Raw genomic sequence first — 16820 nt, forward strand, 5'->3', positions numbered from 1 at the left:
AATGAGAATGGGATGGAGCATATTAAATGAATCATCACACATGGTTGTAGACATGAATGTATCACTTACATATCAGAAATATGCACGGGAGGTTCGGACACAGTCTGCAAAAACAAAATCGTGATAAACTAACAAAAATGTCATTGAAAGCTGGGCTTACACCAGCTACTTGATCGTGTGTAGTGTGACTAAATCTGAAATAGACTGCACAACTTATAAAGTTCCTATGTTCAATGAATATGGATTTCAGAAAATGGAGGAGTACTTACATTGCGGTCACAAAATGTAGCACAAGTGTGTGTTAGTTGGTAGTTTTCAATGGTGGATTTTCCTAATCTGCCTCATGTTTGTAATTGACGGATTTTTCTATCCGTAATTTGATCAAATTATATGGTTAACAGATAATTATTTGAAAGTTTAGTGTGACAGATGTTTTGCACTTTTGATGCTTCCAAGTCTGATTTACATTTCCTAAAACATAGGGGCTCAAGCTTGATAAATAGCTTTCATTTATTTCGGTATATATTTTATTTATGTTTGTGAGCTTGAAGTCAGATTTTACGGAGAATTTTTCTATTTTCAGGCCTGTGTAGATTTTCTCTTTGCATTTTCTTCAGTGATGCTAGATCAATTTTCATAAATTGCAGTTTCATTATTTTTGTATTCTAGGTGAGTTATGTTCTCACACATTCCCAGCAGGATCTTGGAGACAATACAATTACGTATTACCTCAGGGGGATGAAAATTTAATATTTAAAAATATAAGAAACTATTAACACTGTAACTACACCTATTCATGTCATTGGGCTTTCATTAGGATGTTAAAGCCTTTTCATTATTTTTTTCTAGCTTAAAAACAAGAAAAATGACTTGGTAAAGGGTCCACACAACGTGACATCATCGGTGAGCGTTAATGCTTTTTTGAAATTATGTTATATTCTTTCTCCAACCCCTCTTTCAGGTCACTCCATGTCATAATCCGTGAAAGAGTAGACTGATGATCTGGCCTCAGACCCCTCAGCAATTGATTGCCAGGAGATAAGCAAAAGTGACTGGGAGTGGCACTAACTCCCACTAACATAAAGTAGGGTGATGACAGGACTTCACAGTCCCTGCGCACCTTTGTTCGATTCTGGAATTCACATTTCACAGAGCCACATCTTTTCATGATCTTTTTAAAATAATTTACTCTTATCTAAGTTTAAAAATAGCAGGCACAATTGTAAAACAGTTCCATAGTACAACTAGTATCAGAGATAATGGGAACTGCAGATGCCGGAGATTCCAAGACAATAAAATGTGAGGCTGGATGAACACAGCAGGCCAAGCAGCATCTCAGGAGCACAAAAGCTGACGTTTCGGGCCTAGACCCTTCATCAGAGAGGGGGATGGGGGGAGGGAACTGGAATAAATAGGGAGAGAGGGGGAGGCGGACCGAAGATGGAGAGTAAAGAAGATAGGTGGAGAGAGTGTAGGTGGGGAGGTAGGGAGGGGATAGGTCAGTCCAGGGAAGACGGACAGGCCAAGGAGGTGGGATGAGGTTAGTAGGTAGCGGGGGGTGCGGCTTGGGGTGGGAGGAAGGGATGGGTGAGAGGAAGAACCGGTTAGGGAGGCAGAGACAGGTTGGACTGGTTTTGGGATGCAGTGGGTGGGGGGGAAGAGCTGGGCTGGTTGTGTGGTGCAGTGGGGGGAGGGGACGAACTGGGCTGGTTGAGGGATGCAGTAGGGGAAGGGGAGATTTTGAAACTGGTGAAGTCCACATTGATGCCATATGGCTGCAGGGTTCCCAGGCGGAATATGAGTTGCTGTTCCTGCAACCTTCGGGTGGCATCATTGTGGCAGTGCAGGAGGCCCATGATGGACATGTCATCAAGAGAATGGGAGGGGGAGTGGAAATGGTTTGCGACTGGGAGGTGCAGTTGTTTTTTGCGAACTGAGCGGAGGTGTTCTGCAAAGCGGTCCCCAAGCCTCCGCTTGGTTTCCCCAATGTAGAGGAAGCCGCACCGGGTACAGTGGATGCAGTATACCACATTGGCAGATGTGCAGGTGAACCTCTGCTTGATGTGGAATGTCATCTTGGGGCCTGGGATGGGGGTGAGGGAGGAGGTGTGGGGACAAGTGTAGCATTTCCTGCGGTTGCAGGGGAAGGTGCCGGGTGTGGTGGGGTTGGAGGGCAGTGTGGAGCGAACAAGGGAGTCACGGAGAGAGTGGTCTCTCCGGAAAGCAGACAGGGGAGGGGATGGAAAAATGTCTTGGGTGGTGGGGTCGGATTGTAAATGGCGGAAGTGTCGGAGGATGATGCGTTGTATCCGGAGGTTGGTAGGGTGGTGTGTGAGAACGAGGGGGATCCTCTTGGGGCGGTTGTGGCGGGGGCGGGGTGTGAGGGATGTGTCGCGGGAAATGCGGGAGACGCGGTCAAGGGCGTTCTCGATCACCGTGGGGGGAAAGTTGCGGTCCTTAAAGAACTTGGACATCTGGGATGTGCGGGAGTGGAATGTCTTGTCGTGGGAGCAGATGCGGCGGAGGCGGAGGAATTGGGAATAGGGGATGGAATTTTTGCAGGAGGGTGGGTGGGAGGAGGTGTATTCTAGGTAGCTGTGGGAGTCGGTGGGCTTGAAATGGACATCAGTTACAAGCTGGTTGCCTGAGATGGAGACTGAGAGGTCCAGGAAGGTGAGGGATGTGCTGGAGATGGCCCAGGTGAACTGAAGGTCCACCCCAACCTTCAGTTCACCTGGGCCATCTCCAGCACATCCCTCACCTTCCTGGACCTCTCAGTCTCCATCTCAGGCAACCAGCTTGTAACTGATGTCCATTTCAAGCCCACCGACTCCCACAGCTACCTAGAATACACCTCCTCCCACCCACCCTCCTGCAAAAATTCCATCCCCTATTCCCAATTCCTCCGCCTCCGCCGCATCTGCTCCCACGACAAGACATTCCACTCCCGCACATCCCAGATGTCCAAGTTCTTTAAGGACCGCAACTTTCCCCCCACGGTGATCGAGAACGCCCTTGACCGCGTCTCCCGCATTTCCCGCGACACATCCCTCACACCCCGCCCCCGCCACAACCGCCCCAAGAGGATCCCCCTCGTTCTCACACACCACCCTACCAACCTCCGGATACAACGCATCATCCTCCGACACTTCCGCCATTTACAATCCGACCCCACCACCCAAGACATTTTTCCATCCCCTCCCCTGTCTGCTTTCCGGAGAGACCACTCTCTCCGTGACTCCCTTGTTCGCTCCACACTGCCCTCCAACCCCACCACACCCGGCACCTTCCCCTGCAACCGCAGGAAATGCTACACTTGTCCCCACACCTCCTCCCTCACCCCCATCCCAGGCCCCAAGATGACATTCCACATCAAGCAGAGGTTCACCTGCACATCTGCCAATGTGGTATACTGCATCCACTGTACCCGGTGCGGCTTCCTCTACATTGGGGAAACCAAGCGGAGGCTTGGGGACCGCTTTGCAGAACACCTCCGCTCAGTTCGCAAAAAACAACTGCACCTCCCAGTCGCAAACCATTTCCACTCCCCCTCCCATTCTCTTGATGACATGTCCATCATGGGCCTCCTGCACTGCCACGATGATGCCACCCGAAGGTTGCAGGAACAGCAACTCATATTCCGCCTGGGAACCCTGCAGCCATATGGCATCAATGTGGACTTCACCAGTTTCAAAATCTCCCCTTCCCCTACTGCATCCCTCAACCAGCCCAGTTCGTCCCCTCCCCCCACTGCACCACACAACCAGCCCAGCTCTTCCCCCCCACCCACTGCATCCCAAAACCAGTCCAACCTGTCTCTGCCTCCCTAACCGGTTCTTCCTCTCACCCATCCCTTTCTCCCACCCCAAGCCGCACCCCCCGCTACCTACAAACCTCATCCCACCTCCTTGACCTGTCCGTCTTCCCTGGACTGACGTATCCCCTCCCTACCTCCCCACCTACACTCTCTCCACCTATCTTCTTTACTCTCCATCTTCGGTCCGCCTCCCCCTCTCTCCCTATTTATTCCAGTTCCCTCCCCCCATCCCCCTCTCTGATGAAGGGTCTAGGCCCGAAACGTCAGCTTTTGTGCTCCTGAGATGCTGCTTGGCCTGCTGTGTTCATCCAGCCTCACATTTTATTTCCATAGTACAACTGCTGTCTTGAGTATGCTATTCATATCTGGAAAGGAACCTAAAGGCAATTTTTTTTCTGGGAACTTTATGTTTTCAGTATTGTGAATCACCTCAAACAGATTTAAAAATGGGATTGGAGGATTTGAAATCATGCAATATTGAAAAGGCAATCAACAATAACAACAATATAAATATAGATCCATTGATGTCGTAAGACATCCCAAAAGACTTCATAGGATCATTATAAAATATGACACAAAATCATATTTGGTCAGATGATTGGTGTAGATGCATGAAGATGTAACTAATAAGAGTTGACAAGAGGTAGCCAGTTGATGTGGCATATTTGGACTTTCAGAAAGCATTTGACAAAGTCCTACATAAGAGATAAAGGTGCATGTGATTTGTGGAAGTGTATTGAGATGGATAGAAAACTAATTGGCAGGGATGAAACAAAGATGAGGAATTAATAGGTCCTGTTCAAATTGGCCGGTGGTAACTAGTGGGGTGCCACAGGGTTCGGTGCTGGGACCCCAGCTATTCACAATATATATTAATGATTTCAATGAGGGATCAAATTGTAACATCTCAAAGTTGCAGATGATACCAAGCATGGTGGGAAGATGAACAGTGATGAGGATTGAGAGATCCTTCAGCATGATTTTTACAGGTTGGGTGAGTGGGCAAATCAATGGCAGATACAGTACAATTTGGATACATGTGAGGTTAATCACTTTGGAAGCAAAAACAAAAAGGCAGATTACCAACTGGATGGCTGTAAATTGAGAGAGTGTCAGCAGGACCTCGGCATCCTTGAGCACCAGTCACTGAAGGTAAGCATGCAGGTGCAGTAGGCAGGAAAGAAGGCAAGTGGTATGTTGGCCTTCGTTGTGAGAGTACAGGAGCAGGCATGTGTTGTTGCAGTTATACAGGACCTTGGTGAGGCCACACGTAGAATAATGTGTGCAGTATTGGTCTCCTTTTCCGAGGAAGGATGCTCTTGCTCTCAAGGGAGTGCAGCAAAGATTTAACAGGCTGATTCCAGGGATGGTGGGACTGATGTAGGAGCAGAGAAGGGCTAGGTTAGGATTGTTTTCGCTGGAGTTCAGATGAATGAGGGGCAATCTCATAGAGACTTATAAAATTCTAACAGGACTAGACAGGGTAAATGCAGGGAGGATGTTCCCAATGGTAGGTGTGTTACAGTCTGAGGATTCGAGGCAGACCACTTCGGACATTAATGAGGAGACATTTCTTTACCCAAATAGTGGTGAGCCTGTGGAATTCATTTCAGTAGTTGGTGCCAAAACATTGAATGTATTCAGGAGACAGCTAGATATAGCCGTTGGAGTAAATGGAATGAAAGGTTATAGGGAGAAAGCAGGATTAGGCTATTGAGTTGGATGATCAGCCATGATCATGATGAATGGTAGAGCAAGCTCAAAGGACTGAATGACCTCCTACTGCTCCTATCTTCTATGTGTCTATGTTTCTGTGGTCAATAAGGAAAGTTTTAAACCACGTATTAAAGGAGGAAGCTAGTGAATTAGAGAAGCTTAGAGAGGAAGATTTAGAACTGCAGTTGAAGCTGTGGCAAACAATATTGGGGCATGAGGCCAAAATTAGATGAGTTCAGATGTCCGAGAGGGTTGTGGAACTGGAGGAGATTACAGAGGCAGGGAAAGACCAAGCTATGATGGATTTTGAAAATGGATGAAATTTCTAAAATCAAGATATTTCTTGACCAGGAGTCAGATAATGCCAGGGAGCACAGACATGACAGTTGAACGGAACTTGTTGTGAGTTAAAATATGGGCAGCAGCATATGGATGACCTTAAGTGTACGGAGAGTAGCCTATAGAAAACCAGGCAGGAGTGCATTAAAACAGTCAGGGTGGGAGGTAACAAAGGCAGGAATGATGGCTTCAGCAGAGATGAGCTGAGTCAAAGTTGGATGATGTTTCAAAGTTGAAATTAGTTGATCTTAGAAATGGCACAGATATGAGAGTTGAAACTCGTCATGGATCAAATATGCCAGCAGGGTCATGAACTGGTTGGCTTAGTCTAAGACTGCTGCCAGGGAAAGAGATGGAGTTGATAGCTAAATTTTGAAACTTTAACCAAAGACTTTAAACTTCCCAATATTTAATTGGAGGAAATTTCTGCTTATCCAATACTGGATGCCAAATTAGGAGTCTGCTCATTTTCCAGACTGGAGGTTTCAAGAGAGACAGTGATGAGGTGGAGCTGGCTATTGTAAGTGTAGATGTGAAAACTAACATTGTGTCCTTGGATAATGTTGCCAAGCGGCAACATGTAGGTCAAAGTAGGATGTTAGGAGATGTGCGGATGTGCTGTATTATTATTATTTGGAATTTCTTTAGCTTATTACTTTCTTTCTGGCAACTTTGCTCTAACAGTCAGTAGGATTTTTGAGTAAGGTTTATTATGTTGCTGTTGAACTCTGTGGTGGAGGAATGACCTAATGACAAATCTCTGAACTCCCTTCGATTCTGCTGAAGATGTGCCAACCTTCCACTCAGTAATTTGCCACTCCAACGTGACTACAATTGGAAATTCAATGGGACTGACAAAAATCATACTTGTGCCCACTCATCACTTCATTATGCATTATTCATTATTGTTGAATCACCCAGCAATAGTGAGATTTTATTTATAGTGTATTTTTAAATTATGTCCCTTTGAAGCAATTAGTTAGCTTTCTTTGTCATTACAGTGTGGAACTAGAGGAACACAGCAGATCAGGCACCATCAGAGAAGCAGGCAAGTTGACTTTTTGGTGAGTCCTGATAAAGGGTCCCGACCTGAAATGTCAACTTTCCTTTTCCTCTGATGCGGCCTGACTTGCTGTGTTCCTCCAGCTCCATACTTTATCAACTCTGATTTCCAGCATTTGCAGTTGTTGCTATCTCTCAATTAGCCTTCCTTCTTATGTTTATATTCACATTTGAAATATTTTTCTCAAGCCCTTTACAAGGGTATGATCACCTAAACTTAGCTTATTAATGCTTAGTTTTTACAATGCTGCCCTTTCACTTGACAGCTTGCTAATTGCCAGTCAGAACATCTTGATAACCGTATTATTCAATCACAGCTCTGCCATCATTTCCTTTAATGTGTTAGACTGGCATGGACAAGGTCATAAATCAAGCAATACCAGGTTATAGTCCAGCTGGTTTACTTGAAGACACAAGTCTTACTCACCTGTCTTAAGAAGGAGAAGGATTGTGAAATCTTATGTTTTCAAATGAATGTATTGGAGTATAACCTGGTGTTGTATGATTTCTGATAAGGTACTTTAGTAAGCATTGATAGAAATCATGCTGCAGATTTGCTGCAAAGGAGATGTCACCAGTTTATTTACTATTTATACATTTCTTGCACCCAGTTTATTTTTCATGGCTGCACTCTGCAGGTGTCATTGAGGAAGACTATGAAAGTGCGGCTAGCTTACTGTAGCGTGGAGGTGCTGATGTTGGACGAGAATGGACAAGGTCAGAAATCACACAACACTAGGTTATAATCCAACAGATTTATTTGAAAGCACAATCTTTTGGAGTCTTGCTCCTTCTCAGGTGTTAATGAGAAAGGCAGTATCAGACACAGAATTTACTAGTAAAAGATCAAAGGGTCGCGCCACTGATGAGAATGTATTAAACAAACCTAAGATGCTGTTAAATCTTTAATCAGAGACATTTTTCCATCCCCACCCTTATCTGCCTTCCCGAGAGACCACTCTCTCTGTGACTCCCTTGTCCGCTCCACACTCCCCTCCAACCCCACCACACCTGGCACCTTCCCCTACAACCACAGGAAGTGCTACATTTGCCCCCACACCTCCTCCCATCCCAGGCCCCAAGATGACTTTCCATATTAAGCAGATGTTCACCTGCACATCTGCCAATGTGGTATACTGTATCCACTGTACCCAGTGTGGCTCCCTCTACATTGGGGAAACCAAGCGGAGGCTTGGGGACCGCTTTGCAGAACACTTCCGCTCGGTTTGCAATAAACAACTGCACCTCCCAGTCGCGAACTATTTTAACCCCCCCTCCCATTCCTCAGACGACATGTTCATCATGGGCCTCCTGCAGTACCACAATGATGCCACCTGAAGGTTGCAGGAACAGCAACTCATATTCCGCTTGGGAACCCTGCAGCCCAATGGTATCAATGTGGACTTCACAAGTTTCAAAATCTCCCCTCTACCACTGCATCCCAAAACCAACCCAGCTCAACCCCGCCTCCCTAACCTGTTCTTCCTCTCACCTATCCCCTCCTCCCTCCTCAAGCCGCACCTCCATTTCCCACCTAATGACCTCAGCCCGCCTCCTTGACCTGTCCGTCCTCCCTGGACTGACCTATCCCCTCCTCACCTCCCCACCTATACTCCTCTCCACCTATCTTCTCATCTATCCATCTTCGGTCTGCCTCCCCCTCTCTCCTTATTTATTTCAGAACCCTCTCCCCATCCCCTTCTCTGATGAAGAGTCTAGGCCTGAAACGTCAGCTTTTGTGCTCCTGGGATGCTGCTTGGTCCGCTGTGTTCATCCAGCTTCACACTTTGTTATACTGGTCTGTAATTAGCAGGGTTGTCTCTACTCCCCTTCTTGAAAATGGGGACAACATTTGCGATTCTACAGTCTTCTGGCACTATTCCTATAGACAATAGCGACATGAAGATCAAAGCCAAAGGCTCTGCAATCTCCTCCTTAGCTTCCCGGAGAATACTGGGATAAATCCCATCTGGCCCAGGGGACTTATCTATTTTCACACTTTCTAGAAATGCTAAACAGCTCCTCCTGATGAACCTCAGTCCCGCCTAGTCTAATAGACCTGAATTTCAGTATTCTCCTTGACAACACTGTCTTTTTCCTGTGTGAATACTGACAAAAAATATTCATTTTGCGCCTCTCCTATTTCTTTGGACTCCACACACATCTTCTCACTACTGTCCTTGACTGACCTTAATCTTACTCTAGTCATTATTTTATTCCTGACATACCTACAGATAGCTTTAGGGTTTTCCTTGATCCGACCTGCCAAAGACTTCTCATGTCCGCCCCGGCTCTTCTCAGCTCTCTCTTTAGATCCTTCCTGGCTAACTCGTAACTCTCAAGCACCCTAACTGAGTCTTCACACCTCATCTTTACATAAGCCTCCTTCTTCCTCTTGACAAGGGATTCAACTTCTTTAGTAAACCACGGTTTCCTCGCTTCACCACTTCCTCCCTGCCTGACAGATACATACTTAGCAACATCACGCAGTAGCTGTTCCTTGAACAAGCTCCACATTTCAATTGTGCCAAGTCCCTGCAGTTTCCTTCCCCATCCTGTGCATCCTAAGTCTTGCCTAATCATCTCATAATTGCCTTTCCCCCAGCTATAACTCTTGCCCTGCGGTATACACCCATCCCTTTCCATCGCTAAAGTAAACGTAACCGAATTGTGGTCACTATCACCAAAGTGCTCACCTACCTCCAAATCTAACACCTGGCCTGGTTCATTACCCAGTATCAAATCCAACTTGGCCTCGCCTTTTGTTGGCCTGTCTGTATACTGTGTCAGGAAAGCCTCCTACACACATTGGACAAAAACTTACCCATCTAAAGTACTCGAACTATAACGTTTCCAGCCAATATTTGGAAAGTTAAAGTCCCCCATAACAACTACCCTGTTACTTTTGCTCCTATCCAGAATCATCTTTGCAATCCCTTCCTCTACATCTCTGGAACTTTTCAGGGGCTTATAGAAAACTCCCAACAGGGTGACCTCTCCTTTCATGCTTCTAACCTTAACCCACACTACCTCAGTTGACGAGTCCTCATCAAACGTCCTTTCTGCCAATTTAATACTGTCCTTGACCAACAGTGCCACATCTCCCCCTCTTTTACCACCTTCCCTCATCTTGCTGAAACATCTAAGCCCTGAGACCTGCAACAACCATTCCTGTCCCTGCTCTATCCATGTTTGTTCTAAGCTTCCACCCTAGCTCCTTAAATTTCTGCCTTACATCCCCATCCCTTTTCCTACCTATGTCATTGGTGCCTATGTGGGCCATGACTTGGGGCTGCTCCCCCTCCCCCTCAAGGATCCCAAAAACACGCCAAGCTCTTCCCTACGCCTCCACTTCCTGTCTTCAAACAACCATCAAACCTTAAACAGGTCATTGTTCGCAGCAAACTACCCAGCCTTCAGAACAACATCAACTACAACACGATACAATCCCGTCATGGCACCCTTTGCCAGACATGTCAGGTCATTGACATGGACACTACCATCACATGTGGGATTACTACCCACTACGTGCACAGTAGATACACATGTGACTTAGCCAACGTTGTCGATCTGCAAGCAAGGATGACCCGTGGCATGGTATTTTGGCAAAACCATGCAGGCGCTACAACAATGGATGAATGGACACCGCAAAACAATCACTAGACAGAGATGTTCCTTCCCAGTGGGGGATCACTTCAGGGGTCAAGGACATTCGGCCTCAGATCTTTGGGTAAATGTCCTCCAAGGCGGACTTTGGGATATACAATGCAAAGTCGCCAAGTACAGGCTGGTAGCCAAGTTCAGTACCCATGAGGACGGCCTCAACTGGAATCTTGGGTTCATGTTGCACTATAGGTGATGCCACCACATTAAACATTCTCCCTCTTTCACACACACACACACACACACACACACACACACACACACACTTGTGAATCCATGGGGTCATTCTGATTTGTTCAAAAAGCACACAATTTATAGACAGTCAATCAATGTGGCATTTTGTAAATTCCTACTTTAGAAATAAAGCCTGTCTGACTCCAAACCAAAATACAAACAGATTCTAAACAAGGCTTCTGCATTGTCTGACCTGAAGCATCACCTCTGCTCTCTTTAGTTCTCTCAGGACAGTGACTTCAAAGGAATTTCGGGATTTACATAGACATATTAATCAATTAAAACCTTGGACATAGAACATAGAACATTACAGCACAGTACAAGCCCTTCAGCCCTCGATGTTGTGCCAATCTGTCATACCGATCTGAAGCCCATCTAACCTACACTATTCCATGTACGTCCCTATGCTTGTCTAATGATGACTTAAATGTGCTTAAAGTTGGCGAATCTACTACCGTTGCAGGCAAAGCATTCCATTCCCTTACTACTCTGAGTAAAGAAACCACCTCTGACACCTGCCCTATATCTTTCACCCCTCAATTTAAAGCTATGCCCCTCGTGCTTGCCATCACCATCCTAGGAAAAAGGCTCTCCCTATCCACATCAACCAGTTTACTCTCATCTACCTGTTTGGTCACCTTCTCAAAGAACTCAATAAGGTTTGTGAGGCACGACCTACCCTTCACAAAACCGTGCTGACTATCCCTAATCAATTGATTCTTTTCTAGATGATTATAAATCCTATCCCTTATAACCTTTTCCAACAATTTACCAACAACTGAGGTAAGGCTCACTGGTCTACTCTCCACTTGAACAGGGGAACCACATTTGCTATCCTCCAGTCGTCTGGCACTATTCCTGTAGACAATGACGAGTTAAAGATCAATGCCAAAAGCTCGGCAGTCTCCTTCCTGGCTTCCCAGAGGATCCTAGGATAAATCCCATCCGGCCCAGGGCACTTATCTATCTTCACACTCAGTAGGATTTCTAATACCTCTTCCTTGTGAACCTCAATCCCAGCTGGTCTAGTAGCCTGTATCTCAGTATTCTCCTCTAGAACATTGTCGTTTTCTAGAGTGAATACTGTCGAAAAATATTTGTTTAGTTCTTCCCCTATCTCCTCTGACTCCACGCACAACTTCCCTTTACAATCCTTGATTGGCCCTAATCTTACTTTTGTCATTCTTTTATTCCTTAAATACCTATAGAAAGCCTTAGGGTTTACCCTGATCCTATCCACCAACAACTTCTCATGGCTCTTCTGAGCTCTCTCTTTAGGTTTTTCCTGGCTACCTCGTAGCCCTCAAGCGCCCTAACTGAGCCTTCACATCTCATCCTAACATAAGCCGCCTTCTTCCTCTTGACCAGAGATTCCACTTCCTTCATAAACCACAGCTCCCGCGCTCTACAGCTTCCCTTTTCCTTGAATAGGCTCCACATTTCTAAAGTGCCCATCCCCTGCAGTTTCCTTCCCCATCCTATGCTCCCTAAATCTTGCCGAATCCCATCGGAATTGCCTTTCCCCCAGCATAACTCTTGCCCAGTGGTATACACCTATCCCTTTCCATCACTAAAGTAAACATAACAGAATTGTGATTGCTATCACCAAAGTGCTCACCTACTTCCAAATCTAACACCTGGCTGGGCTCATTACCCAGTACCAAATCTAATGTGTCTTCGCCCCTTGTTGGCCTATCTACATACTGTGTCAGGAAGCCCTCCTGCACATACTGGACAAAAACAGACCCATCTATAGTACTCAAACTATAGTGTTCCCAGTCAATATTTGGAAAGTTGAAGTCCCCCATGATAACTACGCTGTCTCTCTCACTCCTATCGAGAATCATCTTTGCTCTCCTTTCCTGTACATATCTGGAACTATTCGGAGGCCTGTAGAAAACTCCCAAAAGGGTGACCTCTCCTTTCCTGTTTCTAGCCTCAGCCCATACTACCTCAGTTGACGATTCCCCAAACATCCTTTGTGCAACTGTAATACTGTCCTTGACCAACAATGCCACACCTCCCCCGCTTTTACCATCTTCTCTGTTCTTACTGAAACATCTAAATCCCGGAACCTGCAACAACCATTCCTGTCCCTGCTCTATCCATGTCTCCGAAATGGCCACAACATCGAAGTCCCAGGTACTAACCCATACTGCAAGTTCATCCACCTTAATCTGGACGCTCCTGGCGTTGAAGTAGACACACTTCAAACCAACCTCTTGCTTGCCGGTGCCATCTTACGTCCCTGAAACTTTATTTCGGACCTCCCTACTCTCAACCTTTTCTATACTCGAACTACAATTTTGGCTCCCATCCCCCTGCTGAATTAGTTTAAATCCACCCGAATAGCCTTAGCAAATTTCCCCCCCAGGATATCGGTACCCCTCTGGTTCAGGTGAAGACCATCCTGCTTGTAGAGGTCCCACCTACCCCAGAAAGAGCCCCAATTATCCAAGAATCCAAAACCCTCCCTCCTGCACCATCCCTGTAGCCACGTGTTCAACTCCTCTCTCTCCCTATTCCTCGCCTCACTAGCACGTGGCACGGGCAACAAACTAGAGACAACAACTCTGTTCATCCTAGTTCTAAGTTTCCATCCTAGCTCCCTGAATTTCTACCTGAAATCCCCATCTCTCTTCCTGCCTTTGTCGTTGGTGCCAATGTGGACCATGACTTGGGGCTGCTCCCCCTCCCCCTGAAGGATCCCAAAAACACGATCAGAGCCATCACGCACCCTGGCACCTGGGAGGCAACACACCAACCGTGAGTCTCTCTCGTCCCCACAGAACCTCCTATCTGTCCCCCTAACTATGGAGTCCCCAATGACTACTGCTCTACCTCCTCTTCCCCCTTCCCTTCTGAACAGCAGGGACAGACTCTGTGCCAGAGACCTGTGCCCCACTGCATTCCCCTGGTAAGTCGTCGCCCCAACAGTATCCAAAATCGTATACTTATTGTTGAGGGGAATGGCCACAGGGGATCCCTGCACTGCCTGCCGGTTCCCTTTCCGTCCCCTGACCGTAACCCATCTGCCTTTTTCTTGTACCTGAGGAGTGACTACCTCCCTGTAACTCCTCAACTAACTGATTAAAGATTTAACAGCAATATAGGTTTGCTCAGTACTTCCTCATCAGTGGAATGACTCTTTGATCTTTTATTTATAAATTCTGTGTCTGATATTACCTTTCTCACTAACACCTGAAGAAGGAATAAGAGTCCGAAAGCTTGTGTTTTCAAATAAGCCTGTTGGCCTACAACCTAGTGTTGTCTGATTTCTGACCTTACCTTGCTGTAAATTGCAGTTTCTATAGTGCTCACTTTCAGAGCCCTGCCAGCAACCTCTAAACAGCAAATTGTGGGCTGCCTGCCCTGCCCTGCCCTTCTCCTTTATGAAAAGACCCCCATTGTTGGAAATGGAGTTGGATTTAACACTTCTGCTGCTCAGTGTTCAGCATTTTCTATTTCCTTCCTGAACCACGATTGTAAAATCCAGGACTGAATGTCAGAGATACAACAACTAATACTATGCAGTGAAGAGATGCATGTTCATTGATTCATGCCAACTGCACTGAATAGGAAAATACTGATGAGGATCTTGGTGGTTTACTGGAAAATGTGAAATTGAATAACTTGTAGACCTGCATGCTAACCAGCCAACTGTTGCAAGGAACAAAAATACTCTCATATGCTTTCACCAGTGAGGACATTGTTTAAAAAGTGATACCTTGAAAACAATAATAAGCTGAGAATCAAACCAAAACATGTAAATGACATGATGACTAGTCACAACAGAGTTGTAAAGGTGCTGAATATTTTTTAAATTTTGCAGTACCTACTTTATAACATTGAATTGAAGAGCTTGTTGTATGTTGCTGTTATTTATGCTGCAATGGTTAAACAACTTGAATTATCAAGAGTGGTCAAAATAAATCTACACTATCAAAAGAGAAATAAAGTTGATGATTTTAACAAAGTGATTTAAATTTGACTGCATGCCGGGTTCATAGGTGACATTTCTGGAATAAGGCACACCGTGTGTTAGACATTTCTAAATATATGCTCTATTCTTAAGTCAGTTTTTCCATAGTATCCAACATGCATTTGACATTTCAACTCAGCACTGCTTGGCAACATGAGAAATAAATATTTTGCTTAGTTAAGCAAAACTGACTGTCATCTGGTAAATAAAATTCTCATCTTCAGAAACAGTGAATGCAAAACACATGCAATTACACTCTTGCTTCTTCCTTGCACTTGGGTCAATGTCACAAACTAACATGCAATTCAACTATATTTAGAGTAGTATATCGATAGGCAATACTCCTAGTTCATACATGTGTGACTTTGTGCCTTTAATGGTGCTTACAATAAATTGCCCACCGTAATCAGGCTATTAAAAATATGCGTTGAATATGCATGAGACATTTCTTCTTATCGTAATGGAAACATCTTTGGAGAGTTGACAAAGAAGAGTTTAGTGCTTCCATTATAAGACACTTAATCAGTTCTTGGTTTGTGGCATGGAGGAATCAAAAGAGTGAAAAATGTTTTTCAAAGTAAGAGGAAAAATATAACTTTTTAAAGCAAATTTGGTTTTTCACACTGCATAAACAAAATAACCGCATGCTTTCCTAAGCCAGTTTTCTAAGAATTATATTTTTACTGTTTTTGTTTAGAATGACTACCGGAAATTATCTATGCAATGCAAAGACTTTGTTGTTGGTGTTCTTGACCTATGCCGAGACAGTGAAGAAGTTGAAGCTATTCTGAATGGTGACATGGAAGCTGAGCAGGATGAAGGACACCACAGTCAAAGAGCAGGATTAACACGGGTCAAACTTGCCATTAAGTATGAGGTCAAAAAGGTACAATTTCTTTTAAAGTCTTGGCATTTAGTAATATTCTTCATTATGACTAACAATATGGCCCAGGAGGTTACATTCAAAGTGTTGAGCTTGTTCTGGATTGAACAATGAGTTCTGTTTGCACTGATGGCATGGTTTGAAATGGTGAGTCACTAGTTTCTCCATTCAGAATATGTATTAATAAGGTGGAAGCAGGGAAAGATCAGGGGACTCTTGTCTGACAGCTAACTTGATAAGTGTTAGGAAGAAAGGTTCTTGAAAGAGTTTTACACAAAGGAAGAGAGAGTGCAGGCAAGAGAGGCCATGACTTAGAACTTAACAAAAGCAAATCATGTTCAGAGGGAAAACATTGATGACTGTCCCCACTCAGATGAGTTAAAACTGTATCGGGATCCTTTTGATATAAGAGGACCCCAATCTTCTTATTAGATGAGACTTTCACCTGAAAAACTAGGCTATCTCATCTGTCTGCAATAGCATGCAGGTTCACGCCACACAGAATTAGGATCTAACTGTATAAGTAAGCAGCTTAATTTTAATAGATAATGAAGTGTGGAACACAGCAGGCCAGGCAACATCAGAGGAACAGGAAGCTGATTTTTTGGGTTGGGTCCCCTCTGATGCTGCCCAGCCTGCTATGTTCCTCCAGTTTCACACTGTTATCTCTGACTCCAGCATCTGCAGTTCCTGCTATCCATGCTTAATTTTAATTGCTCGATTGCTTGGTTTCTGGTGGGTGGTTAGGTTTAAAACCAACCAACCTGCCTGACGAGGATAAGGTATGCATCTGATACCTGAAATTCTTCTTTCCACTACATTAGCAATTATTGCTCAAGCTGCACTAAAATAGCAAAAAGGAATTTCTAATAACCCATAAAAGAACTGGTTGTTGGTATCTCGTTGTGCAATTTCAAAACTTCAGCATATACCATAGATTTTTAGCATTTTATAGAAAACACCTGTTGCTCACCAAAAGAGCACTGCTGCCTCACAGTGCCAGCGATCTGTATTTGCCTATGTGGAGTTTGCTTATTCACCTCCTGTGTCTATTGGGTTTCCGTCAGGTTCTCTGGTTTCCTCCTACAATCCAAAGGTTAGGTGGAATGGCTCTGATAAACTGC

The 16820-nt window shown here is 45.0% G+C and overlaps 1 protein-coding gene across 1 annotated transcript in view; it reads left to right on the forward strand.

Annotated features, from left to right (window-relative positions):
* Positions 1-16820, forward strand: part of LOC125456794 (short transient receptor potential channel 3) — a 155659-nt gene that overhangs the window by 47707 nt on the left and 91132 nt on the right. Inside the window, exon 3 of the mRNA XM_048541503.2 lies at positions 15511-15699. Coding sequence (XP_048397460.1) covers positions 15511-15699 — 189 coding nt within the window. The remainder of the gene's footprint in view (positions 1-15510; positions 15700-16820) is intronic.

The sequence above is a fragment of the Stegostoma tigrinum genome, chromosome 1 (genome assembly GCF_030684315.1).
Source record: "Stegostoma tigrinum isolate sSteTig4 chromosome 1, sSteTig4.hap1, whole genome shotgun sequence".
In the NCBI taxonomy this organism is placed as follows: Eukaryota; Metazoa; Chordata; class Chondrichthyes; order Orectolobiformes; family Stegostomatidae; genus Stegostoma; species Stegostoma tigrinum.